Source organism: Hyaena hyaena, unplaced genomic scaffold (assembly GCF_003009895.1).
Source record: "Hyaena hyaena isolate Hyena2069 unplaced genomic scaffold, ASM300989v1 scaffold_274, whole genome shotgun sequence".
Classification (NCBI taxonomy): domain Eukaryota; kingdom Metazoa; phylum Chordata; class Mammalia; order Carnivora; family Hyaenidae; genus Hyaena; species Hyaena hyaena.
In genome coordinates this window covers 202012-229974 of record NW_024080907.1, presented here as the reverse complement: position 1 = coordinate 229974, position 27963 = coordinate 202012, and the positions used below count along the sequence as shown (strand labels likewise).

Genomic DNA, 27963 nt, shown 5'->3' with positions numbered 1-27963 from the left:
CAAACAATGGGATATTTCGTGGTGTAAATATTGGTGGCCTGTATGTATCTCAAAATCTGCCGTATAAGCAATAGTGAGAAAAGGCTAGAGTTAAAGTGAGACCTCTTTAATTTTTAAAAATAGACGAATGCATATTTATTGTAGAAAATATGAGAATCTTAATAAAAAATCCTTTATTAACATATTGACGTATTGCCTGCCAGTCTGTTATGCCTGAGGTCTTCTCAAGGAAATTAGGTTTCTATCCTACTCACGGTTTTGTTTTCTCCTTTTTGAGGTCACCTTTATAAAGTCAGTGTACCCATTATGGTGACACAGACTTCTGGGAGAGCTAGTATTCTTCATCCAATTCAGCAAGTATTTCAGCAGCTGGGGCATCCTTCCATGATACAGACCAGCGTTCCACGATTGAACCCATGTTCTCTCCAAGCAACTACTGAAAAATCTCAGAGAATAGAAACTGTGCTCCAGCAACCTCCAATTCTTCATTCTGGGCTAGTGGATAGGAAACATTTTGAAAATGCCACCAGTGACAGACTTGTACCCGCTGGAAACGAGCGTGAAGCCATGCCTGAAGCTTTGTTGAGTCCTCTGGAAAGCTCTCAGTGTATCAGGGCGCCAGGTGTTGTGTTTCCTCTGCAGGTCTCTCAGACAGGTTGTCCTGTGGAGCCAACGCTCAGTGTTTCAGCCAGCATGACTCAAAATCTAAACGGTGGGCCCCTCTCCACGGGCCAACGGGGGGCCCAGCACCAGCATGTGTCTGATATTCAGCTTCATGTTCTTAAGAATAGGATGTTTGGATGTGATTCTGTAAAGCAGCCAAGAAATACAGAGGAGCCCAGCAGCCTACCTGTCTCAGAGAAGGTAGTTCTGTGTTCAGCGTAATGGTACTGGGGACAGACCGTGGCTGGTGATTTGACATCCTGAGTTTGTTTTTTTTTTAAACTGTAAGGTACTCAGAAGTACATGTGTTCTGTTTTTTCCTCCAGAAGATTGTTTGTTATTCTTTTTAGTATAGTTATCAGTTCTTAAAAGTATTTATGCCCAGCATTTCACTTTTAATTTCAGTTAATGAACTAGACTATTCGTTAAAGAAAATTGGATTTGTTTTAAAGTAGTAATCCATTTTACCTCTTCCTTACATTGTGAGAACGTTTGTTTGCATTCATTGTGGTACTTAATACATGAAAGAGGGCCAAAGTATTTTTTTAATTGTTCTACAAAATTTTTTGCAACTCCCGTATGAAAGTTTTCCCTTATCTTGCTAATATTTTATTTCTCTGTTTGCTGAAATACCAGTTAATGTTTTTGAGATTGAGACTTCTAAAAAATAGCTTCTAATTAACTTTGCATATGGAAAACAGGTTTGAATTATTAATTTTCAAGGAATTCATAGTGAAGGAAAACCAATTCATGGAGAATTTTAGATGGTAAAATTTAAAAAAATCTTGCTTTCTTTTTATAAATATAAAATATGTAATAAAGCTAACTCCATGTATACAATTAAGTGACCTATGACAACTAATTAGATGTTTGTGTCTGTAGCTAGTAGTTTAGTGGTTCTCTAGAACTGCTGTACAGTTCTGTAGCAATGCATAGTTAAGTGCTACTTTAACATTTTCCTAGTAGGAGGGAATGATCAAGGGTACAGTGAAGGGCAGTGGATGAAGACAATGACTATCAGAAACTGACCTGTTTTAGAATGTTTCAGATGTTTGATGAAGCCTGTTCAAAAGCTTTTTAGCAAGTCTCTTTAGCAAGTTGAGTTTGGATTTAGAGTATAAAGATTCAAATGTTTTTTTGTTTTTGTTTTTTTTTTCATTGTATTTTCCACATTATTTATAAAATTGAAGAAGTGTAGGCTAAACTCATAATTATGAAACATTTGTTTTCGAGGAAAAAAATAACTGCATTTAAAAAAAGTGTTTCTTTTTATCACTTAAAACTTTTGGAGACTTTTTTTGCCTGAACTCTGTATGAATTTTGCAGATATTTGGTGTGATGATTCAAGGACTTTCTCTGCTGTTGCTTATTAGATGTCACTTTGTACTTTGTTCTGATATGGGGAAATAGATTAGTTAAGGGGGATTATCAAGAATTGTTTAGGGGATAGTGGTCGAGAGCTTAAGTTGGAAGCCACAATAGGTTCAAATTCCAGATTCACCATTTACAAACAAGCTATGTCATGTAATTGTCTGAAATTCAGTTATAGTTCATACACTAGGCATGAAACCAGCCTCATAATTTTTAGAATTATCAGAGATGATTTGTACAGGTTTTAATAGCTTCTGGCACCACAGTAAGCTTTAGATTAGTGCTTTTGTGCCTTATGGGCATGTGATAAATTGGGTAACGTTCCATATGACTCTTTGGTTAGTTTTGAAATAGAGCTATATTAAAACACAAAAATCCAAATAGTCAAAAGTATTTATTTTATAAGGTGTTGTTTATTAATATACAGTAAGGGACCTTTAAAAATAGTTATCAGTAATCTGGTAAAATTTACGCTGATAAAATTCTCAGAATCGTACAGATTTTCTCTTTTAAGTAGCTTTTCAGAAATTCTTACTGCTTAAAGCAAGTTACACGTGTGCAGTGAAGTACACGTGTTTGCTTGTCCTGTGTAGACTACCAGAGATGTAAAGTTCCTATGTAGGTTTATAGGTTCAGCATTCTTATTATTGTATAAAATATATTCCTGACAATTTTTGATGTGCTCCTATTTTAAGGTATGTATTACAACGTTAGGTTATTCTTCAGTGTGGGAATTTTGTTTTATAATCTCAGAATGCTATAGAAACTGAGGTCTTCTTGGGAACTTCAGAAAGTAGGAGAAGGAGAGAAATGGTAGGGTCATGTATCTACTTTAATTCTTTTTTATGTCTTGCCTTCCTTCCCATCATGCTCATGGCCCCACTTCCAATATCGTCATTTCTGCTGCCTTATCTTTTAATTATTTACTTGTCTGACTGCATCATCTTAACCTTCCTGGTGAGATCCTCTTTATGTCTTCTTCCTGTTCCCTAAGGTGCTGTCCTCAGACCTTATCTCCTCTTACTTACTTCATGTTTTTCTTGGGCAATCTCATGGATATTATTAGGTTTTAACTACCACCTATTTCTGATGACTACGATTCTAACCCTGTTAATCCTTTGAGCTTCTTTCTCATGTCTCTTTGCCTTCTAGACAGTGCTACTGGACTGTCACACTCCTTCATTGTTGCTCATCAGAGAGACCGCATGGCACCACTGCCTAGCTGGTCTCCCATCCTAAGTATTACAATTACCTTTTCTCAACCCCCCCCCCCTTTCTCTTTATATCATGTAAAGAGATTTTTAAAATTAAAAAAATTTTTCTTTTAAATTGCTGTAAAATATATACAACATACAGTTTACCATTTTAACCATTTTTAGGTATACAGTTTAGTGGCATTAAGTACATTCATTGTTGTGCAGCCATTACTCCTATACATCTCTAGAACTTTTTCATTGTCTGAAACCAAATCTCTGTACCCATTAGATAATAGCTTCCCATTACCCACTCCATTCACCCCCGATAACTTCCATTCTACTATTGGTCTCTATGAATTTGATACCTCATAACTGGAATCCTAAAGTATCCTTTTGTGATTGGCTTATTTTACTTAGCAGAAGATTTTCAAGGTTTTTCCATGTCATAGCATGTGTCAGAATTTCATTCCCTTTTAAGACGGAATCCTGTCATTTTGATAACTTTATGTGTAACTTTAATACTAAATATTTGAGGAATCTTTTCCTTCTTCTCCATCTCTTGGTATTGTCCTAATTGTCTCTCATTTGGGATAATATGATAGTCTCCTAACTAATTTTTTAATCTATCATTTCTGCTTTTTTTTTCACTCCACTTTTCCCAGGCCATCCATTTTAGAGGTTAAAGTGTAGGCTTTCAGGGTCAGAATTGTTGATCCCTTCTGTTTCCCTTAATAACTGTGTGATTTGGGCAAGTTATTGTTTCCTCACTTACAATAAAGGTAGAGGTATCTAGGGGTGCCTGTGTGGCTTAGTCGGTTAAGCGTCTGACTTTCGCTTAGGTCATGATCTCGCAGTTCGTGGGTTCGAGCCCCGCATCGGGCTCTGTGCTGACTGCCAGCTCGGAACCTGGAGCCTATTTCAGAGTCTGTGACTCCCTCACTCCCTCTCTCTCTGACCCTCCCCTGCTCACGCTGTCTCTCTCTCTCTCCTAGAAATAAATAAAAATATTAAAAAAAAAAAAAAAGGTAGAGGTATCTACCATGGAGTCACTGTGGGAGGATTGCAGGAGATGATCAGGGGAAAGTGCTCACCAGCACACTGCCTAGCACATGGCTGTGTTCAGAGGTGTTAGCTATTATCTCATGGCTTCTTATAGCTGCCAGAGATTTACCCCGAATGCAGCCTGGTACACATGTCACTGACAGCCTATCACCTGCCAGATAAAGTTCAGCCTCCTTGATGTGATATGCCAGGACCTCCATGCTCTCTCTGTGAGTTTCTTACTTACTTTTCCTTTGTTTCATGCTTACTACTTTGGTAGCAACACCAGATTGTGAGTAATTCTCTGTTAACCTTGTAGCCTACCTCTGTCTTACTTTTGTTACCCCTCTGCTTGGTGCCTGAATTCTCTCCTCCCCCCCGTTCTTTTCTCTGGTTAATTACTGCTTATCCACTTAATACTTCCTCCAGAAATTTTATTTCATTGCCGGTATACCTACTCCTTCCCCCTTCATTTTTGGATTGGCTAGATCTCTTCTGTGTTCTCATTGCACCTTAAACGTGTGTGTGTCATAACATAGTTAAAAGATATATTAAAGTGGCCTGTTTATACTGACAGGTACATTTTGTTAATCTTTGTATACATAGCACCTAAGAATATATACACATTCATGTGTACTAGAATATAAGCTTTTATTTTTTAATTGTTATTTGTTTTTAAAGAGGAAAAAATGCACATATGTTTATTTTTTGCAACTATAGCCTTTCACATTTTGGTGCCTTGTAGAGTATGTGTTCTTTGGTCTGTCTTTCTTTCTTTCTTTCTTTCTTTCTTTCTTTCTTTCTTTCTTTTTTTTACAAATAGTTTATTGTCAAATTAGTTTCCACATAACACTCAGTGCTCATCCCCATAAGTGTCCTCCTCTATGCCCATCGCCCCCTCCCCCCCACATCCATCAGTCCTCAGTTTTTGTCAGCATTCAAGAGTCTCTCATGGTTTGCCTCTCTCCCTTTCCCCCACCATTTCCCCCCTTCTTCTCCCCCTTGGTCCTCCGTCAAGTTCCTCCTAATCCTCCTATACATGCAAACATATGATATTTGTCCTTCTCTGCCTGACTTATTTCGCTCAGCATAACACCCTCAAGGTCCATCCATGTTGCTACACATGGCCAGATTTCATTCTTTCTCATTGCCATGTAGTATTCCATGGTATAGATAAACCACATCTTCTTGATCCATTCATCTGTTGATGGACACTTAGGCTCTTTCCATGTTTTAGCTATTGTGGAGAGTGCTGCTATGAACATCGGGGTACATGTGCTCCTATCTTTCTTTCTTTCTAAATTTATTGTCAAGTTAGCAAACGTACAGTGTATACAGTGTGCTCTTGGCTTTGGGAGTAGATTCCCATGATTCATCACTTACATACAATACCCAGTGCTCATCCCACCAGGTGCCCTCCTCAATGCCCGTCACCCATTTTCCCTGCTCCTCTACCCCTCACCCCCATCAAACCTCAGCTTGTTCTCTGTATTTAAGAGTCTTGAATTGTTTGCCTCCCTCTCTGTAACTGTTTTTCTCCTTCCCTTCTCCCTTGGCCTTCTGTCAAGGTTTTCAAATTCCACATATGAGTGAAAACATACATTATCTGTCTTTCTCTGACTGACTTATTTCACTTAGCATTATACCCTCCAATAGCACCCATTTTATTTATTTTTTAAAATAAGCCCTGTGCCCAATATGAGGCTTGAACTTATGACTCTGAGATGGAGTTGCGTGCTGAGCTAACCAGGTACCCCTAGAATTAAGCTTTTGAAGAACAAGATCTATGATTACTTGATTTGGCTTAGTAGTTCTCAACTCTGGCTAAATATTAGCATCGCTGGGCCATTAAAAAAAAATGTTTAAGTCTACCTCAAGGGATTTAGATATAATTTTTCTGGAATGGGGTCCACTCACTAGTGAGTGTTTAAGAGCTCTCTGAGGTGTTTGTAATAACGTAGTTAAGATGAAGACTCACTGATTTAGCTCACAGTCAATGTATGAATGAAAAATGGATGGAGTGAGGGGGTGAGAGAATATATAACTTCAAGAGCTTTAATATTTCTTTCAAATCCATTCTAATACTCCTCAGAAGATAAAAAGCTGTATCGTTATTTGAATTCATAATTAAGTTAACTGATCAAATGTTTTTTTGAGTCACTACATGTCAGTCCTAAATTAATATCTCTAAATCAAAGATTTTTAAACAAGATATGTGATATTTTTATTTATAGAAAAAATCCCAATTTAACAAAATACTTTTTTGTATTTATCAAACTATGTTAAGATGTATTTTATGCCAAGTAAGAGTGGAGTGGCATGGGATATTACTGTACGGGGTCAGGTAATACATAATCATTATTGCCACTACATTATGGTAAGTATCTGGATTAAATTTCTGTTAAGAATTAAAGAAGATGTGCCCTGCCATTATGATTATAGACAATTCAGTTTCACAGAGGTTAGTTTGAAGATGTGAAAAGAAAGTACGTGAGAGCTTAGGTTTCTCTTGTTTTACATTTATCATCACATAATAAGTGTGAAGTTCTACCAGTCCTTACTAGCCACTGGAAAAATACTGTTCTTTAATTAGAAGACAGCTTAAATGGAAAGGGTTGGAAGCAGGATTTGGCAAACAAAGCTTTATCTTGAAGCAGTCTATGCATATGCTTACTGTGCTACCCAGACACAGAAGCCATATACAATCGAAGAGACCTCAGTGAAGCTGAGAATCTTGGAAATTATTGAGCTGGTTTGTTTTAGAGACAGAAAGAAAATGGAAGCTGTGCCTCTCTCAGATGACATCATGTGTACTGGAATTGTTGACGTTTCTTTGCATTCAGCTGGAATTCATAGAATAATAAGCAGTAACTCGCCTTTAACATTCAGCACAATAAAAATACAAATGCTTCTCAGGGCAGGTAGCATTTGATTTTAATCATTATTTGCACATTGGTACCATCAAGAGAGTTGCTCTCTTGTGAAGCATTATTATTATAATATTTTCTTAGCACAATTTGGTACTGTCTATACTGACTGAACTTCTGAGACGGTTGGCAACAAATGGCTTTGCTGCTTCAGTAAAGAGAGCACTGCTCTCTATTTCAGCACATGGCGTACATTAATGCTAAGACACAGCCAATAATTCTAAGAGAAGTCTCATCGGCTGCCATGAAACTCAAATACATTAGAGCGAAAGTATTGAATTATTGCCTTTTCCAAGGCATTTGTCAGAAAATGTGGGCAAAATGTTAAATTCTTCTTCACGCAGAATTTTTCTGGCTTTTCAAAGGACAATGCTTGAAGTTCTTAATTGATCCTTGGGGAGACATTGATTATTTTTGAGAGAGAATGAAAACCCCCTTTTAACTGTTTGACAGGGAGAAGTCCGTTGATGATCTGTGTTGTAAATGTTTGGCCACATGAAAGACTTATTATCTTTCTATTCATGATCTTGCAGTATCAGTTTTGGGTGTTGCTACAAAACTGCCAGCTGTTTTGGTCAAATCACCACCTTAGAAGAGGAGATTGGAGTCAGAAAAGCATATGAACTTTGCTTGGTGGAAGTGCTTCTGTGAAGAAGTTGAGAACGACAAAACTCTTTCGCAGTTACTGATATTAAATTTGGATTTGTAATCTTACCCCTCTCAAAGTAAAGAGGGCCTTACTGATTTAAGTAATAAGATGATGCTACATTAATTCAATCAGAAGAGTCTTAGAATCTTTAATATTTCTTAATAAGCCTAAACTTTTCATGGAAAGTACTCAGAGCTCTGATTGCAACAAAAAGATCTTGTAGTAAGAGGTTTTCAGTACTTGTCACTATTAAAACAAAAGCGTTAATTCCACCGTGTGGTTTGGGCCGAGGACTGACCTAATCAATTTACTTAAAAATTCAGATTTTTTGAGGTGGAATGTACATACGATAAAATTCATACTTTTTAAGATACACAGTTTATGGTGTACACTATGAATTTTGACAAACAATAGAAGTTATATAACCAGTACCAAGCTCACATACAGAATGTTTCCATCACCTACACCTCTACAAATAGGTTCCTTATTCCTCTTTGTAGTCAGTATTCTTCCTACCTCTAGTCCCTCTCATCCATTCACTGATCTGTTTCCTTTTGGTATAGGATTGCCTTTTCCAGAATGTCAAGCAAATGGAATTCTACAACATGTAACTTTAGCATAATGCATTTGTGATTCATCCATGTTGTTGCATATATCAGTGGTACGACAGCTTGTTTGTTCCTTCACCATTTGGACATGGGGATCCTTTCCAGTTTGGGGCTTTTGTGAATAAATCTCCTAAAAACATTCATGTGCAGTTTTTTGTTTTGTTTTAGTGTGGATATAGATTTTCTTTTCTTTTGAGTAAATACCTAGGAATGGGATTTCTAGGTAATATGATACAGGTATGCTTATAAGAAACTGCCATACTCTTTTCCAAAGCCATTATATTTCTACCAGCAATGTATGGTAGGATTTTGCATTTCTCCTAGCAGTTTATAATATTTGTAGTTATTTCACATCCATGCTATTTTAATACTATTTTCTGGAGAGGGAAAGTTTGTGATTTTGATGTTTACTTATTTTTTCCATCTGATTTCTGCTTCTGTATCTTACCCAACTAAAGGTTGCAAAGGTCTCACATGTCTAAAAATGTTTTTAGGTTTTACGTTTCAGACTGTGATCCATATTGGGTTAATTTTTATATATAGTACAAGGTTAGGTTCTTTTGTTTTTTGCATGTGAATGTTCAGCTGTTGTAACATCACTGTCTGAAGCTCACCGAGTGTCTAAAATACTTCACCCTTAATGAAAATCAGTAACCATCTGTGTGTTGGTTTATTTCTGGACTTTGTTTCATAAATTCATGTGTCTTTTTGACTCGTGCCACACTGTCTTAACTATCGTAGCTTTATAGTGTGTCTGGATGTTAGAAAGTACAAGTCTCTGTCTTTTTCAAAGTTGTCTGGTTATTCTTTTACTTTTCCATACAAATGGAATGTATGGAATGTGAGAATGAGCTTGTCAATTAAAAAACTGCTAGGATTTTGATTTGAGCTGTGTTGGATCTATAGATTGAGGAAGGAATTGACATCATCACAATGAGTCTTCCAGTTCATAGATATGACACACTTTCTATTTAAGTCTGACTTCTGTCATTAATGTCTTGTAATTCTCAGCATGCACATATTGTATGTATTATTTTTTGTTTAAGTATTTTATGGTTTTAAGTGCAATTGTACATAGTACTAAAAGATACTATAAAGAACCTTATTCATATTTTATGCTTCATTTTCATTGCTTTTAAAAATAAGTTTTTAAAGGTAGTGTTATTGACAAACCGAAAATTTCGTGGTTTTTAACGTATATTGCCACAATAATTTCCAAAGAGGTCATGCCAGTTTTCCTGTTACCAGCACTCTGTACCACTCTGTTTTATTCATTTTTTAAGTTTATTTATTGGTTTTGGGGGAGAGCGTGTATGCAAGTGCACAAGGAAGGGGCAGAGAGAGAGAGAGAGAGAGAGAGAGAGAGAGAGAGAGAATCCCAAGTGGGCTCCATGCTGTCAGCACAGAGCCCAATGCGGGGCTCGATTTCACAAACCACGAGATCATGACCTGAGCTGAAATCAAGAGTCAGATGCTTAACTGCCTGAGCCACCCAGGTGCCCCATGTATCAGTTTGTTTTATCACATACTTGACAGTTCATTATCACCGTTGATGTTTTTTTTTCCCTCTTATAAAAATTTATCATTTTAGCCATTTTTAGCTGTATAGTTCAGTGACAATAAGTGCATTCACATTGCTGTGCAAATATCACCACCATCCACCTTGAGAACATACTTGCTTTCCCAAATTGAAACTCTATGCCTATTGAACCATAACTCCCCATTCTTCCCTCCCCCCATCCCTGGCAGCCACCATTCTGTTTTTAATCTGAATCTGACTACTTCAGATACCTCATAAATGTAGAATCAGACAGCATTTGTCCTTTTGTGTCCATTGTCACTTAGTACAATGTCTTCAGCGTTTATCCATGTTGAGTCATGTGTCAGAATTTCCTAACTTTTTAAGGTTTAATACTCTATATTATGTATGTACCCTATTATGTTTATCCATTCATCCTTCTGTGGGCACTTGGGTTGCTTAAACCCTTTGGCAGTTGTGACTAATGCTACTGTAAACTTGGGTGTACAAATGTTTTGTGTCTCTGCTTTCAGTTCTTTGGGGTATATAGCCAAGTGTGGAACTGCTGGATCCATGTGGCAATTCGATTTAAAAAATTTTAAGGAACTGCCATACTGTTTTCCATAGAAGCTGTATCATTTTACATTCCTACCAAGCAGTGCACGTGGGTTCATTTCTCCACATCCTCACCAGCACTTGTTTCCTGTTCTTTTTCTTCCCCTTTGATTACTACCATCCTAATGGGTGTGAGGTGATACCTTACTGTGGTTTTGATGTGCATCAAAGCCTAATTATTAGCAACACTGAACATCTTTTAATGTGCTTATTGACCATTTGTATATTTTCTTTGGAGAAACTTCTATTCAAGTCTTAAGTGCATTTTTAAATCATTTGTTGTTGCTGTTGTAAGATTTCTTTATATATTCTGGGTATTAACTCTTACATATGTGATTTGCAAATTTTCTTCCATTTTGTGGGTTGCCTTTTCATTCTGTTGATAATGTCCTTTGATGCACAAAGGTAAACATTGTTGCAATCCATTTTATCTATCTCCCCCTGCCCCATGCCTTTTTTTGCCTGTGCTTTTGGTATCATATCTAACGAATCATTTCCAAATCCAATGTCATGAAGATTTTCCCCCATGATTTTTTTTTTTTAAAGAGTTTGATCATTTTAGTTCTAATGTTTAACTCTTTAATCCATTTTGAGGTAATTTTTGTATATAGTATAAGGTAAGGGTCCAACTTCCATTTCTTTGCATGTCAATACTCAGTGTTCCCAGCACTATTTGTTGAAAAGATGCCCTTTCCTCATTGGTTGGTCTTGTGACTCTTGTCAAAAACCATTTGACCACATATGTGTGGATTTGTTTCTGGGCTCTGTATGCTATTCCATTAGTTTGTTGTCTGTCTTTATGCCAACACCACCCTATTTTGACTACTGTAGTTTTGTAGTAAGTTTTAAAATCAGGACATGTTAGACCTCCGACTTACATCTTCTTTTTCAAGATTGTTATGGTTATTCAGGGTCTCTTGAGATTCCATAGGAATTTTAATATGGATATTCCACTTCTACAAAAGATGCTATTTGGATTTTGATAGTGTTTGCAATGAATGTGTAGGTAGCTTTGGGTGGTATTAGCAATATTAACTCTTAAATACCTGAACACAGGATATCTTCCCATTTTATCTGGCTTAATTTCTTTTGGGAATGTTTGCAGTTTTTAGTGAACAAGTCTTTTGACTCCTTGGTTATGTTTATTCCTAAGTATTTTATTCTATTTGATGGTATCATAAGTGGAATTGTTTTCTGCATTTCTTTTTCAGGTTTTTAATTGTTAGCATATAGAAATGCAACTGATTTTTGTATGTTGACTTTTGTCTTTTGCGACTGCTGAATTCATTCGTTAGTTCTAATATATTTAGGTGTCTGGAATCTTTAGGGTTTCACACATAATTGAGATAGTACATAAATGAGATTATTTGCAAACAGATAATACTACTTTTTCCTTTCTAGTTTGGATGCCTTTTATTTATTTATTTATTTATTTATTTATCTTGCCTAATTGCCCTAGCCGGGATTTATAGTACATTGTTGAATGGAAGTGGCAAGAGTGGGCGTCTTTGCTTTGATCCTCATCTTAAAGGAAAAGCTTTCAGTTTTTCACCATTGAGTATGCTGTTAACTGAGGGTTTCTCATAGATGGCTTTATTATGTTGAGGCAATTTCCTTCAATTCCTAGTGGTTTTTTTTAAATCATGAAATGGTGTTGAATTTTGTCAAATGCTTTTTCTGCATCAGTCGAGGTGATTGTATGTCCCCTCTCCCCATTATGTTAATATATTGTATTACACTGATTTTTCATATGTTGAATCATCATTGTGTTCTAGGAGTAAATCCCACGCTGTCACAGTGTCTGATCTTTTTAATGTGCTGTTGAATCCTGTTTGTGTTAGTATTTTGTTTAGGATTTTTGAGGATTGGTGTTAATTCTTATTTAAATGTTTGGTAGAATTCTCCAGTGGGGCCATCTGTTCGGGGCATTTCTTTGTTGAGACATTTTTGATTACTAATTCTATCTTCTTAGAGATCTATTCAGATTTTCTATTCATGATTCATTCTTGGTAAGTTGTGTGTTTTTAGGAATTTGTTTCACCTTGGTTATCCAATTTGTTGATATACAGTTCATAATATTCTCTCATAAATATTTTTATAGTAGTATCTCATAATTGTTTTTAATTTGGCAAAATCAGTAGTAAGGTTTGTTCAATTCTGATTTTAATTATTTGAGCCTTTATTTTTTTCTTCATCAATGTAACAAAAAACTTACCAGTTGTTTTGATTGTTTTTAAAGAAGCAACTCTTAGTTTTGTTGAGCTTCTCTATTGTTTTTCTGTTCTTTATTTATCTTTGCCTTAATTGTTATTATTTCTTTCCTTATGCTAGCTTTGGGCTTTGTTCTTCTTTTCCTTGTTCCTTCCACTGGAGATTGAGGTTGATAATTTGAGACCTTTCTTCTTTGTTAGTGTGAACATTCAGAGCTATAAATTTTGCTCTTAGCACTGCTTTTGCTGCATCCATAAGTTTTGCTATGTTGCATTTTCATTTTTATTTGTCTTAATATATTTTGTATCTTAAAAGACTGATGTTTTATTTTTTTGTTTTGTATTTTTTCAAGTTTTTATTTAAATTCAAGTTAATATACAGTGTAATATTAGTTTCATGTGTAGAACTTAAGTGATACATCACTTACCTGCAACACCCAGTGCTCATCATTATAAGTGCCCTCCTTAATACCCTTCACCATTTAACCCATCCCCTCACTCACCTCTCCTCCAGCACCCCTCAGTGTGTTCTCTATAGTTAAGAGTCTGTTTTCTGGTTTGCCTCTGCACTGCCCCCTCATCCCCTCCATGTTCATATGTTTTATTTCTTAAATTCCACATAGTAGTGAAGTCATATGATTTTTGTCTTTCTCTGAGTTACCTCACTTAGCATAATACCCTGTAGCTCCAACCACGTGGTTGCAAATGGCAAGATTTCATTTTTTTATGGCTGAGTAATATTCCATTATATGTATATATGCCACATTTTCTTTCTTCATTCTTTGTTCATCAATGGATGGACATTTGGGCTCTTTCCATAATTTGGCTATGGTTGATAATGCTGCTATAAACACCAGGGTGCTTGTATCCCTTCGAATTAGCATTTTTGTATCCTTTGGGTAAATCCCTAGTAATGCAATTGCTAGATTGTAGGGTAGGTCTACTTTTAATTTTCTGAGGAATCTCTCTCCTGTTTTCTAGAGTGCTGTACCAGTTTGCAATCCCAACAGTGGGTTCCACTTTCTCTGTATCCTTGCCAATACCTTTTGTTTCCTGTGTTGTTAATTTTAGCCATTCTGACTGGTGTGGGGTGATATATCATTATAGTTTTGATTTATAGTTTATAGTTTGATTTGCTTTATTTCCCAGATGATGAGTGATGTTGGGCATCTTTTCATGGGTCTGGTAGCCATGGGCATGTCTTCTTTGGAAAAATGTCTATCTAGATCTTCTGCCCATTTTTTAACTGGATTATTTGTTTTTTGGGTGTTGAGTTTTATAAGTTCTTTATATATTTTAGCTTTTGACCCTTTATCAGATATGCCATTTACAGATATCTTTTCCCAATCCAAAGGTTGCCTTTTAGTTTTGTTGATTGTTTCCTCTGCACTTCATGGTGCAGAAGCATTTTATTTTGATGATGTCTCAATAATTTGCTTTTGTTTCCTTTGCCTCAGGAGACCTATCTAGTAATAAGTTTCTATAGCCAGTGTGTTCTCTTCTAGGATTTTGATGGTTTCCTGTCTCACACTTAGGTATTTAACTCATTTTGAATTTATTTTTGTGTATGGTGTCAGAAAGTGTTTCAGTTTCATTCTTTTGCATGTTGCTGTCCAGTTTTCCCAGCACCATTTGTTGAAGAGACTTTTTTTCCATTGGATACTCTTTCCTGCTTTTTTGAAGATGAGCTGACCACCACATGAATAAAAGAAAGGATAAGAAATGTATGGTTCTCTCAATAGAGGCAGAACAAACATTTGACAAAGTACAACATCCATTCATGATAAAAAAAAAAAAATAAACCATGACATATCCCTAACGAAGTAGGGATAGAGGGAACATACCTCACCATAATAAAGGCATGTGTGAAAAAACTCCCACAGCTAATATCCTTAATGGGGAAAAACTGAGAGCTTTACCTCTATGGTCAGAAACAAGACTAGGATTGCTACTCTCACCATGGTTGTTTAACATAGTCCTGGAAGTCCTAGCCTCAGCAATCGCCAACAAAAAGAAATAAAAGGATTCAAACTGTCAAGGAAGAAGTAAAATTTTTACTATTTGCAGATAACATACTCTATACAGAAAATGCAAAAGACTCCACCAAAAAATTGCTAGAACTGATACACAAACTCAGTAAAGTTGTGAGTATGAAGTCAACATACAGAAATCTGTTGTATTTCTGTATACCAATAATGAAGCAGCCGAGAGAAATCAAGGAATTGATCTCATTTACAATTGCACCAAAAACCATTAGATACCTAGGAATAAACTTAACCAGAGGTAAAAGATCTGTACTCTGAAAACTGTAAAACACCTATGCAAGAAACTGAAGATGACACAAAGAAATGGAAAAACACTGCCATGTGCATGGATTGGAAGAACAAATACTGTTAAAATGTCTATGCTACCCAAAGCAAGCTACACATTTAATGCCATCTCTATCAAAATACCACCAGCATTTTTCACAAAGCCAGAACAAACAATCCTAAACTTTGTATGAAACCACAAAAGACTCTGAATAGCCAAAGCAATCTTAAAAAATACAAGCAAAGATGGAGGCATTACAATTCAAGACTTCAAGCTGTATTACAAAGCTGTAGTGATCAAGACAGTATGGTACTGGTACAAAAGCAGACACACAGATCAATGAAACAGAATAGAAAATCCAGAAATGAACCCACAACTATATGGTCAAGATTGTTTGTTTATTTCTTGTTTGACCCATTGATTTTTTGAGTCTGTTGTTTAATTTCCACATCTTGCTTATTTTCCAGTTTTTCTTCTTTCCATTGTGATCAAAGAAGATACTTGGTGTGATTTCAGTCTTTTTAAATATTGAAATTTGTTTTGTGGCCTGACATATGGTCTTTCTTAGAGAATGTTCTGTGCACAGTTGAGAATAATGTATATCCTGCTATTGTTGGGTGGCATGTTTTATTTATGTCTGTTAGGTACAACTATAATATGTCTGTATTATATGTCCATAATATTCAAGTTCTTTATTTCATTATTGATATTCTGTCCAGTGGTTCTATTCATTTTTGAAAGTGGGGTATTGAAGTCTCCTACAGTTATCTTAGAACTGTATATTTTTCCCTTATATTCTGTCAGTGCTTGTTAGATATATTTAGGAGCTATGATGTTTGGTGCAGATATGTATCTAATTGTTAAATCTTCTTGATGAATTGATTCTTTTTTTGATTGCATACTGTTTTTCTTTTTTTTTTTCTTTTTCTTTAACTTTTTTAAAATGTTTATTTTTGAGGCAGAAACAGAGTGTGAGCAGGGGAGGGGCAGGGAGTCAGCACAGAGCCTGACGTGGGGCTCAAACCCACAAACTGTGAGATCATGACCTGTGCTGAAGTCAAACGCTTAACCGACTGAGCCACCCAGACACCCCCCCCCTTTTTTTTTTTTTTTTAATAGTGTTTGGCTTAAAGTCTATTTTGTGTGATAGTAGCATAACTATCCCAATTCTTTTTGGTTACTATTTACATAGAGTCTCTTTATCCATTCTTTTACTTTCAATATATGTGCATCCTTAGATCTAAAGTGAGTCTCTTAGAGACAACATATTGTATGATCCTGTTTTTTTAATCCATTCCGGCAATTTGTGTCTTTTGATTGGGGAATTTAGTTCATTTACATTTAAAGTAATTACTGATAGTGAAGGGCTTTTGCCATTTTGTTACTTGTTTTCTGTGTGTCTTTAGCTTTTTTGCCTCACGTTTTGTCTCTTACTGTCTTCCTTTGTATTTAGTTGATTTTCTTGTAGTGACAACTTTTGATGCCCTTTTCATATCCTTTTGTGTGTATTCATAGGTATTTTCTTTCTGGTTACCATGGGGATTATTTATGTCTTCTTAAAGTTATTATAAGCTATTTTGAATTGATACCAGCTCAACTTTAATCTCATAAAAAAACTCTGCTCCTCTTTAGCTTTGTCCTCCCTCACTTTGTTATCGATATCCCAAGTTACATCTTTATATATTGTGTTCCCCTTAATATATATTTATAATTATAAATATGTTTTTATCTTTTAAGTCTTGTACAGGAAGTAGAATTACAAACAAAATTATAATGCTGGTTTTTATATTTGTCTATGTATTTATCTTTACAAGAAAAAATTATATTTTTGTGTGGCTTTGAGTTACTGTCTAGTTTCCTTTCATTTCAATTTAAAGGATTCCCTTTAGTATTTCTTATAGGGCAGGTCCAATGGTAACAAATGCCTTCAGCCTTTATCTTAAAATGCCTTAGGGGCGCCTGGGTGGCTTAGTCGGTTAAGCGTCCGACTTTCGCTTAGGTCATGATCTCGCGGTTCGTGGGTTCCGGCCCCGCATCGGGCTCTGTGCTGACTGCCAGCTCAGAGCCTGGAGCCTGTTTCAGTCTGTGACTCCCTCTCTCTCTGACCCTCCCCTGCTCACGCTGTCTCTCTCTCTCCTAGAAATAAAAAAAATAAAAAAAACAAAAAAAACATTAAAATGCCTTAAAATTTCACTTATTTTTGCAGGATAGTTTTGCCAGATACAGTTTCCAGTGACAGTCTTTTCTTTTAGCCCTTTAAATATATATTATCCTACTGCCTTCTGGCCTTTAAAGTTTCTGCTGAGAAATCTGTTTGTTACCTTATTGAGGCTGTCTTCTATGTGATGAGTTTCTTTTTCATTGCTGCTTTAATTAGTACTGTTTTTAAATTTCAGTTTCCATTCACTTATTGCTACTATACAGATATACAATTAATTTTTATAAACTGACTTACATTAGTCTGAATGTTCATTTCTCTGAAAGGTGTTGGTAATTAGGAAGTGGAGTTCTTATGAATGGGACTAGTTGCCGTATAAAAGAGATTACAGAATTCTCTAGCCTCTCCAGCATGTGATGTGAGCAGGCAATGCCTGTGAACCAGGAAATGGGCTCTCACCAGATACTGAACCTACTGATGCCTTGATCTTGGGCTTTCTAGCCTTTAGAACTGGAAGAAAAAAAATCTTCATTGTTTATAAGCTACCTAGTGTATGGTATTTTGTTATAGCAGCTCGAAAGGCTCAAGAGAATTTCCTCATCCTTTTAATGTCTTCAGAATCTATGGTAACACTCCTTTAATCCCTAGTATTACTCATTTCTTTTCTCTCTCCTTTATTCTTTGTCAGTCTGGCTAGAGGGTTATCAATTTTATTGTTCTTTTTAAAGAATGAACTTTTGGTCTAACTTTCTCAATTTTTTTCTGTTCTCAATTTTATTTATTTCACTTTTAATCTTTATTATTTTCTCTTTTGCCAAGAGCTTAATTCAGCCTTCTCTTTTTAGTTTCTTAGGGTAGAATTTTAGGCCATTGATTGAGTGTGATTCTTTTTTAATATAATCATGTAATGCTGTAAATTTCCTTCTAGGCATTGCTTTAGCTACATTACATAAGTTTGGAAGTGTTACGTTTTTGTTTGCATTCAATTAAGATTATGTTCTGCTTTCCCCCATAACTTACTCTTTGATACATGGGTATTGAGAAATGTGTTTATTATTAAATATTAGGGGATTTTTCCAGATCTTTCTGTCACTGATTTCTGGTTTAACTCTTTTGTGCTTAGAGAACATGGTTTGTGTGTGTTAAAATTTTCAGGGTTTGTTTTTTAGAACCCAGAGTATGGTCCATCTTGGGGAACATTCTGTGTGCTCTTTAAAAGTGTGCATTTTGCTGTTTTGGTGTGGAGTATTCTATTATTGTCAATTGGTTAAATTGCTTGATTGTGCTGTTAAGGTCTTTCACATCCTTACTAAATTTAAATCTACTTTTCTGTTGATCACTGGAAGAGGAATGTTGAATACTATATAATTAGATTTGTCCATTTCTCTTTTCAGTTCTATCCACTTTGACTTATATTCTTATATTTTACCTTTTGTGCTTTTTAACTGGTAGAGTCCTTTATGCTTTTTAATTTATATATTGAGCATGATGTCATTTGTCCTTTCTGCTGCATTGAATTATTGTTTAAAATAAAATGAAATAGGTAAAACCTAGTTGGCACTTTATAAAGTTAAGGTGATACGTATAAAAATTGGCAATTAGTATCTGAAACTAGTGAACTCATTTATTGTCTGTTTGAGGGTATAAGTGGGTTTACTTTATCTATGATTTAAAAATTATTCCCAGGGCACCTGGGTGGCTCAAGTCAGTTAAGTGTCGACTCTTGATTTTGGCTCAGGTCATGATCTCACAGTTTCATGAGTTCAAGCCCCACATTGGGCTCTGCAATGACAGCACAGAGCCTGCTTGGGATTCTCCCTTTCTCTCTGTCCCTCCCCGGCTCACACTCTCTCTCCCAAAATAAATAAATAAACTTAAAAATTAAAAAAAATTCCCATGTTGCACAGACATTCTGGGAGTGTTTTAGAAATCAAAATTAGGGAACGTATATAGAAAAGGAAGGAAATATAGGAAATCTATTTTAAGATCACTTGTGAAATGTTTAATTTTATATTTCATGTGGTTCGATGTTATATACCTTTTTGACTTTATTACCTTTCATTCTCTTTCTAGGATTCTAATTTTCAGATAGATTTAAGCAATCAGGTAACTGATGATGATATTAATGAAATAATTCAAATAGATGGAACTGGTGATACGTCTTCCAATGATGAAATAGGAAGTACAAGAGATGTAGATGAGAACGAATTTCTAGGGATTATTGAGACAGGAGACCTGAAGGTGCTTGAAGAAGAAGCTGACAGTATATCAAATGAAGATTCAACTGCCAACAGCAGTGATAATGAAGACCCTCAAACAGAAGTGGTAGAAGAGGTGAGGATCACTTCTGAGCTGAAACTTTTTAAAATTAATTTATAACATTTGTATTTCAATATACTTTGTACTTTAACATACTTTAATCAAGAGGGATAACAATTAAGATTAACTCTGGCTTTAGTCATTTAAAATAAGACCTATTTTTACCCTAGTATTTAAACTTTTAGGGGCATCTGGGTGGCTCAGTTGGTTAATCGTCCAACTTCGGCGCAGGTCATAATCTCACAGTTGGTGAGTTCAAGCCCTACGTCGGGCTCTGTGCTGACAGCTCAGAGCCTGGAGCCTGCTTCAGATTCTGTGTCTCCCTCTCTCTCTCTCTGCCCCTCCCCCGCTCATGCTCTGTCTCTCTCTCCAAAATACATAAACATTAAAAAAAACAAATTTTAATCTTAAACTATAATTGAAACTAGTATTAAGTATTTGGGAATTGGCCGCTATATTTGTTGGTCTTAACTAGAGATAATGGGAGATTTAAAGGATGGGAGGAGAGGTACAGAAAGCAGCCAGGTCAGAAGCATACAGTGTCTGATTTGATTCTAGTAAATGAAGTAAGATTTTTGTGGAATGTGGTAATTAGGAAATATGTAAGTGGTACTGTCGTTTATGGTGGCCTTATGGATGTGCCACATTCCATACTTAAGTCTTACGTGGTTTATGTTATTTAACATTCCCACCACCCTATCTATGGGTCTTACTACCATCCTCATTTAACATATGAGAAAACTGAGATTGGAGGAGTTTTAGTAGATTGATGAAGGTCAGTCTTGTAGTTATTAAGTGGCCAACCTGGGATTCAAACTCAGGCTATTGACTTTTTAAGTACAACACTATTCTTTCTCCAAGGTCCTTTATTTCTATAGGTATCTCTGTTTTAAAAAAATTCAGAGCATCATTAAATTCCTTAATGTGACCATCTTTCATCTTTAGGACCCTTTAAATTCTGGAGATGATGTTAGTGAGCAGGATGTGCCAGACCTGTTTGACACGGATAATGTAATTGTCTGCCAGTATGACAAGGTACCATATTCATCTTTTAGACTCTGGGTTTATTAATTGCATTTATGGTAGAAAGGTACGTAAAATGATAGAAAATACGGTGATGAGTTACAGTTCACAGTTAATCTTGAAAAAGCTAATTAATTATATATGTTTTGTGTCTAACACTGCTGTGTGGTCTCAGAGATAGCAAGAAAGTCTGGTCTCCTCAAGACAAGAACTATCTCATTGAAACAAGATATATCTTACTGAAACAAGATGTTTCTTTCTGTATGTAATAAAAGAATGGTGCACAATAAGATGGTAGGTAAATCAGAAGGTAAAATATGTGACAGGCAAATCAAATGCTAAAATATGTGGCATATAAATCATATGCTAAGATGAGTGGCATGTAAATCAAATGCTAAGATATGTGGCACAGACAGTAAGTCCAAAAAGTAGCTAGGAAATACAAGAAATCATTTGTAGTTGGAGTTCTCCACAAATCCTTCGTGGGTGATAGAGAACACTGAAATAGGTCTTAAATGATTTGTAAGATATAGATAAGTGTGGAGAGTAGACATTCTGAATAGAATAGCTTGATAAAAGAGAAATGAATGCATGTAGAATGTACAAAGGACAATGAAGAGACAGCTCTGCTTTGAACGAAATGTTCTTCTTTTGGATGTATTAGTAAATGAGGCTGAGCTGGGGACAGAGTTCCCACCAGATTGGAAAACCTAGAATCCTGGTAGGAGAAATTGAAATGATTTGGTAGACATTAGCATTCTGAGAATGTTACTGGAAAAAATTATAATTGGATTGTGATGGTAAGAACAGGGATAGTGCAGAAATGAAATAACAAGAGCGCAGCTAAGGATTGCAGTGTAGAACATGGAAGAGTCAGAGATGGTGATGGGGACTTGATTGATGGCGATTAGAAAATGATCAACAGAGAGAGCTGAAGGTGTTTCAGTTTTCAAATCTAGAAATGAAATTAGAAGAAATTTAACTTTAGCAACTAAGATGTAATACTCCTTTTTCTTCTTTTTAAATACTCTGTGATTATGTAGTAGAATGGCCAGCTTTTGTCTTTAATTCATGCATATTTACATCTTTTTTTTTTTTAGTGGCTTTGAGGTATATTGAGGGATATACTGTACAACTCACATATTTAAAGTGTACAATTCAGTGGTTTTATATATGCATGGATATGTGCAGCCATTAACATAGTCAGTTTTAGAACATTTAATCACCTCAGAAATAAACCCTATTCCTTTTAGTTCTCACCCCCATATTTTCCTATTTCCTCCGTTCCCCACCTCAGGCCTAAGAAACCACTAATCTACTTTCTGTCTTTTTAGATTTCCCTATTCTGGAGTTCCATATGAAAGGAATTCTGTAATATGTGGTCTTTTGTGATTGGCTGCTTTTATTTAACACAGTGTTTCAAGATTTATCCATGTCATAGCATGTAACAGTTCTTCATTTTTTTTTTTTTTTTATTGCTGAACACTAGTCCATTGAAAAGATATACTTCATTTTGTTTATCCGTTGATGTGTTGATGGACCTTTGGGTTGTTGCCATTTTTTGGCTATTATAAAGAATGCATGCTGCTTTAAACATTCATGTACAAGTGTTTGTGTGAACATGTATTTTCATTTCTCTTGGTATATCCCTAGGAGTGAAATTCCTGGGTTATATGGTAATAGTTTGAGGTTTTACTAGACTGTTTTCCAAAGTAACACTACCATTTTCCATTCCCACCAGCAGTGTATGAGGGTTTAGATTGCTCCACATTCTCACTAACACTTGTCATCTGACTCTTTGATTCTAGCCATCCTATTTGGTATGAAGTGGTATCCCATTGTGATTTTGATTTGCATTTCCCTGATGACTAATGCATATGTACATCTTTGCCTTTTTTCCAGTAACAATTCCAATATACTCAGGAGAAATAGAGGATGGTGTTTTGAATTGTTATAAAAATAAATTCTTTTCTCTAAAAATAAGATTGTTTTCTCCCTTATAACATTTTATATAGATAGAAATGGTAATTTAGATTCTGGTAAACATAAGCATATGAAGAAATAGGTAATACAAAAGAGACTGTTTCTTAGTTTGAAACTTATTTTAGTTTCTTACAAGCAGTGTGTTGCTTTCCATGAAGAAAACACTAAGGTACTATGTTATGTATGCATTCCATAGAGTCAGAGAATTTTCTAGACCATTGTGGATATAGTATCCTTTGTTATACTGCATTGTGGGAAATAATTAATTACATAGTGCTTTGTACTTTCAATGTGTTTTCTCCTACATTGTCTTTTACTTCTTACGACACCTTGTAGGCTAGACAAAAGGAGTGATATTAGGTGTATAGTGCTAACAAATCTAGTTGTCTGAGAGTCCTCTCTAATTGATGATTATCTTAAAAACGGTACTAAATATTTTAAACCATGGCATTGGGGGGCCATTGAATTGTTCTTAAAAGGGACTGATGAAGTGAGAAGATAGCTAGCAAAGAAAATGTATCTATAAGGTCAAAGAGGAATGGGAGGGACCACTGCCAACAGTGGATTTTTATGAAAGAATAACTTCCCAGTTCTGGACATTGGTTGGCTTGTTTCAAGTAGTATTTAATATAACCAAAGTCCAGTAAATTGAAATACTTTTCAGTAGTCTTTTAAGAGCTTTACTAGTCAGTGTGTTTTGAAGGCCAGTAATAATAGTTTGTCTGGGAGAGTTCCAAATGTAGGATTTTGAGTCTTATCCCAGAGTACTGGATCAGAATGTTCATTTTAACAAGACCCTGAGGTGATTTGCATGCTTATTAAACTTTGGAAAGTGCGGTTTCTGTTTTTGTTTTTAGTATATTTTATCTGGCTTTGACTACCGTATGGAATTTACCTTTAAAATGTATAAGTTAACAATTGGGGGAAAACTTTGAAAATATTAAGATGTGTTATGAAAAAGGGTTAAATGAGGGTCATTGGTCACCATGCTGAGTGAGAATTAAAGAATACAGTCATGTTATTTCAGAGACTTAGAGAATGACTAAGATTAATATAAGGTTAAAGTTATGATATTTTGGGGAAGATTAATGGTGAAATGAAATCTTTTACTATAGACGAGAGTGTTCTATGCCATAAATAGGACACTATCCTGCATTGTAAAACCATTAGAATATGTTGTATCTTCATGTAACAGTATAGCAAACTTTAGTTTATAGCTTGGTCTTGTCTGTCAGATGCTGGTACAATAAGTAATTGCTAAGTATGTAACACGATATGTTTCTCTTTACATATATATATGTATATATGCTTCGTTTTCTGAATAGATACTGCATACACATCTGTCAAACAAACAAAACACTATAAAAGGTATACATACCGTGAGGTCTGGTTCTTACTCCTTCACCATTTGTGCTTCCTATCAGTAGTTTCTTTTCCCTTCTTTGAGTGTAAAAAAGTAACCATATCCATTAGTTTCTTGATATATTTACGGGGTCTTATTATTCAAGTACAAGCCTAAAAGATAGCCTAGACAACACTGTATTCTACACCTTGTCTTTTAAGACATTAACAATATATCTTGGAGATCTTTGTGCTAATATTTTCATAGCTATTATCTAATAATAGCAGAAATACTACATTTCTGTATTTCTACTGCAGAAATACTAACATTTATTTTACCAATTCCCAACTGATGAATATTTGAGATATTTTTCATTCATTTGCTATTGAATGATCACATCCATAATGTATCTCCTATGTGCGCAGTTATACTTACTTAAAAAAATCCCCAGCGGATTACCTGGCAGGCTGTCAGTAAAGCATGTGACTCTCAATCGTGGGGTTCTAAGTTCAAGTCTATCATTAGGTGTGGATATTACTAAAAATAAAATCTTTAAAAAAAATCCCTTGAAGTGGGACTACTGGGTCACAGGGCAAGTGTAAAAATTGGTTAGATATTGGGGCACCTGGGTGGCTCAGTAGGTTAAGCATCCAACTTCAGCTCAGGTCATGATCACACAGTTCGTGGGTTCAAGCCCCCGAGTTGGGCTCTGTGCTGACAGCTCAGAGCCTGAAGTCTGCTTCGGATTCTGTGTCTCCCTCTTTCTCTGACCCTCCCCTGCTCACACTGTCTCTCTCTCTCAGAAATAAATAAAACATTTAAAAAATTGGTTAGATACTGCTAAATTGCTCTTCTAGACTATATTCCAGTATATTCTCCCACTGCAATGTTTGAGAGTGCTGCTTTTCTTCCAGTCTTGCCAACAGAGTGTAATAATATATTTGGATCTTTGCTATTATAAAAAGTGAAAAATGATGTCTGGGTGAAAAATTGAACTTCTCCTGTTTTTAAGAGCCATTCATATTTACTTTTATGTGAATTGCTTGTTCATAACATTTATCTATTTTTTAAAAAATGGATTCTTGCTCTTTATTGATATTTAATAGCTCTATATCATTTTGGGGAAGATTGGCTCTTGCTATTTGCAGAATTACTTTTCCTCAGATGTTTGCTTTCAGTGCTTTTTCTTTCTTTCATACAGAGGTTATATTTGTCAACCTTAATTTTTATAGCTTCTGATTTTGAGTCATAATAGAAAGTACTTTCTTACCTTAAGATTTTAAAGGGATTCCCTCATGTTTTCTTCTAGTATTTCTTTGTTTTTTTTTTTCCCAAAATATAAGTTGTTTGATTTGGTGTTTATCTTGGACTACAATGTAACATATGATTCTGACATTTTTTTTCCAGGTGGCTACTCGATTTTCCTAACACCACTTACTAAAAAGCCTATTTTGTCCACACTGACAGGAAAATGATTCCTTTATCATCTACCAAATTTCTCTCTATATTTGGGTCTATTACTTGATTTTCTGTTTTGCCCCATTGGTTGTCCATTGATTTATACTACCTTGATTTAATTATTAAGGTTTTTCATATCTGGTAAAGTTAGTACTTCTTCATGAGGCCAAGTGAAGAAAATATTTCAAAGATGAGAGAGTGTTGAATGATGCCAGTAGATCAAGTAGTTAAAAAATTTATTCTTAGCTATTTTATCTCTTTTGCTGTTATAGTAAAAGGCTTCTTTCTCTGTATCTTCTGACTAGTGCTTGTATGCATGAAGGCTATGAATTGATGTGTATTAATTTTGTATGAATACTGAATTCTTAGTAATTTTTTAGTTGATTATTTTAGGTTTTTCAGACATGCAGTCATTGCATCTGCAAATCCTTTTTATCTTTTCCAATTTTTATATTTCTGCTTCTTTCTTCTTGTTTACAGGCATTGGCTTGTGCCAGTTGTACTTTCCTCTTACCGAATTGTATTAGCTGGGACCTCTGGAGTAAAAACCTGGATGATCCTTGTCTGGGGGTTTTAGTGCGGTTACATTTAGGGTTCCCCACTAACCACTAAGAGAGCTTTTATGCTGAAGTGTAGGGTGTGTGTGTGTGTGTGTGTGTGTGTGTAGGATGCAATATTTGATTCTTAAAGAAAACCTAAAATGCATTAATTTATCAAATACTTTGTCAATGTCATTGGAGACGATTACATGATTTATCTCCATAGGTCTGATAATACAGTTGTTATATTAATAAATTCCTAATACTGAATCATTGTTGCATTTCAGGAATAAATGTACTATTTATGCACTATTTCTAGAATTAGGTTACTAGAATGAGTTGCTGCTACTGTTCTTCCGGTTCTGGGCAGATATTATTACCTGTGCTGAGTTCAGATCTCTGTCACTTTTGTGTTCCCAGTGACTTTTAGAGATAGTTTCTAGGGTAAATTTGGGAGTCAAACTCAGAGAAGAAATTTACCATTAATAGGACTTCTTTCCCCACACAAATAGCATTATTTTAGCATTTGTATTTTCTTATGCTTCACAAAATACATCTGAATACTGGTCACAGGCTTTTCTTCTTTGATTTGACTATTTGCTGTAAACAAGTGGGTTTAATTTTTTACCCTTGATTTCAGATCACACATTTCTAAGGTTTTTAAATAGTCACTTGTGGTTTACCCAGAGGTAACAATGACTTTATGATTTCTCCCCTCTTGAGGTAGTAGGATTTTCTAGTTTTTATTTTGTCCATATCTAGGCTGATTTATTAAATCCAAGGAACTGCCAGTAGAATCTAACAGATTATAAGCTGTATCTTCTGACCTTGCTCAGAGCTTTACTATGACTTTCTCCTTCAAAATGAAAGTCCACTTTTTAAAATTCCTGATAATATTAAACTACATCCTCTCTGTTTATTCCTTCACAGACATACGAAACTCTTTACTGTTCTTGATCAGTTCAGGCCTCTCCCTTCTCAGGGCTTTTGTGCTTCTGTTCCCTTAGCTTGGAATGCTCTCTAGTCAATATCTTCCTAGCTTTTTTGCTTTACCTTCTTTAAGCCTTTGCTTAAATGCTACCTCAGAAATCAGGCCCACCCTGATTTCTTATTTATAATTGTAACCCTCCTCTATATTTGTGGTCTTCCTTTTCCTGCTCTATTTTTCATACTTTTTCATACTTAACATCTTTAAATATTCTTTATAATTTAGGTATTTATTAGGTTTCTGTTTGCCCATTCTTACTAAAATGTAAACTTTTCAAAGGTAGGAATTTTTTCAGTTTTTACAAAGTAATATATCAGAAAATATGAATTTTTATGACCATATATGTTTTTCTGTTTTTTAAACTGATATCTACAGTGCCTAAAACAATGTCTGACAGACACAAAGGGATGTGCATATTTGCTGAATGAATCAATATTATCTTGGAGGTCTTATTTTTAAAGAACTCCCATTTAGGGTCAGAACAATCCCATATGATGTGCAAAGTATTGTAAATGATCCTTTAACTTGTAAAATTAATTAATTAAGACTATTTTTCTCCCTCCAGATTCATCGAAGCAAGAACAAGTGGAAATTCTATTTGAAAGATGGTGTTATGTGTTTTGGAGGGAGAGATTATGTATTTGCAAAAGCCATTGGTGATGCAGAGTGGTAAAACTTAGGAGCTCGATACACCGTAAACATCAATAGGACTATATTCCCTATTATCAAACTTATTTTTATTTTAAATGTAGTCCAGTACAGAGCTGCTCAAATTTTTAGTTCACTGTATGGAATTTAATAAAATTATAATTCAGATGCAGATACAAATATACAATTTTATATTTCTTTCATTTGTTTTAATGGAGTTTCCTTTTTTAAGCCCTCATTATCTATGCCATTATGAATCATAGATGAATCAGAAATGATGGAGCATAAAGAAATATCACATATCTTTAATCTTAAAGTTTAAGTCAGACTCCAATTCTTCATGGTAAAGTCGAAATGACAGAGCATGAAGAAATACCACATTTCTTTAATCTTAAA

The 27963-nt window shown here is 35.2% G+C and overlaps 1 protein-coding gene across 2 annotated transcripts in view; it reads left to right on the top strand.

The window, feature by feature from the left end:
* The window catches only part of GTF2A1L (general transcription factor IIA subunit 1 like), a 42462-nt gene extending 14728 nt beyond the window's left edge, over positions 1–27734 (top strand). For both annotated transcript variants that reach the window (XM_039245932.1, XM_039245933.1), the window contains 4 exons: positions 278–864; positions 19341–19601; positions 20532–20621; positions 27485–27734. In XM_039245932.1, coding sequence (XP_039101863.1) covers positions 278–864; positions 19341–19601; positions 20532–20621; positions 27485–27592 — 1046 coding nt within the window. In that variant the 3' untranslated portion in view covers positions 27593–27734. The remainder of the gene's footprint in view (positions 1–277; positions 865–19340; positions 19602–20531; positions 20622–27484) is intronic.
* Positions 27735–27963: the final 229 nt, after the last annotated feature.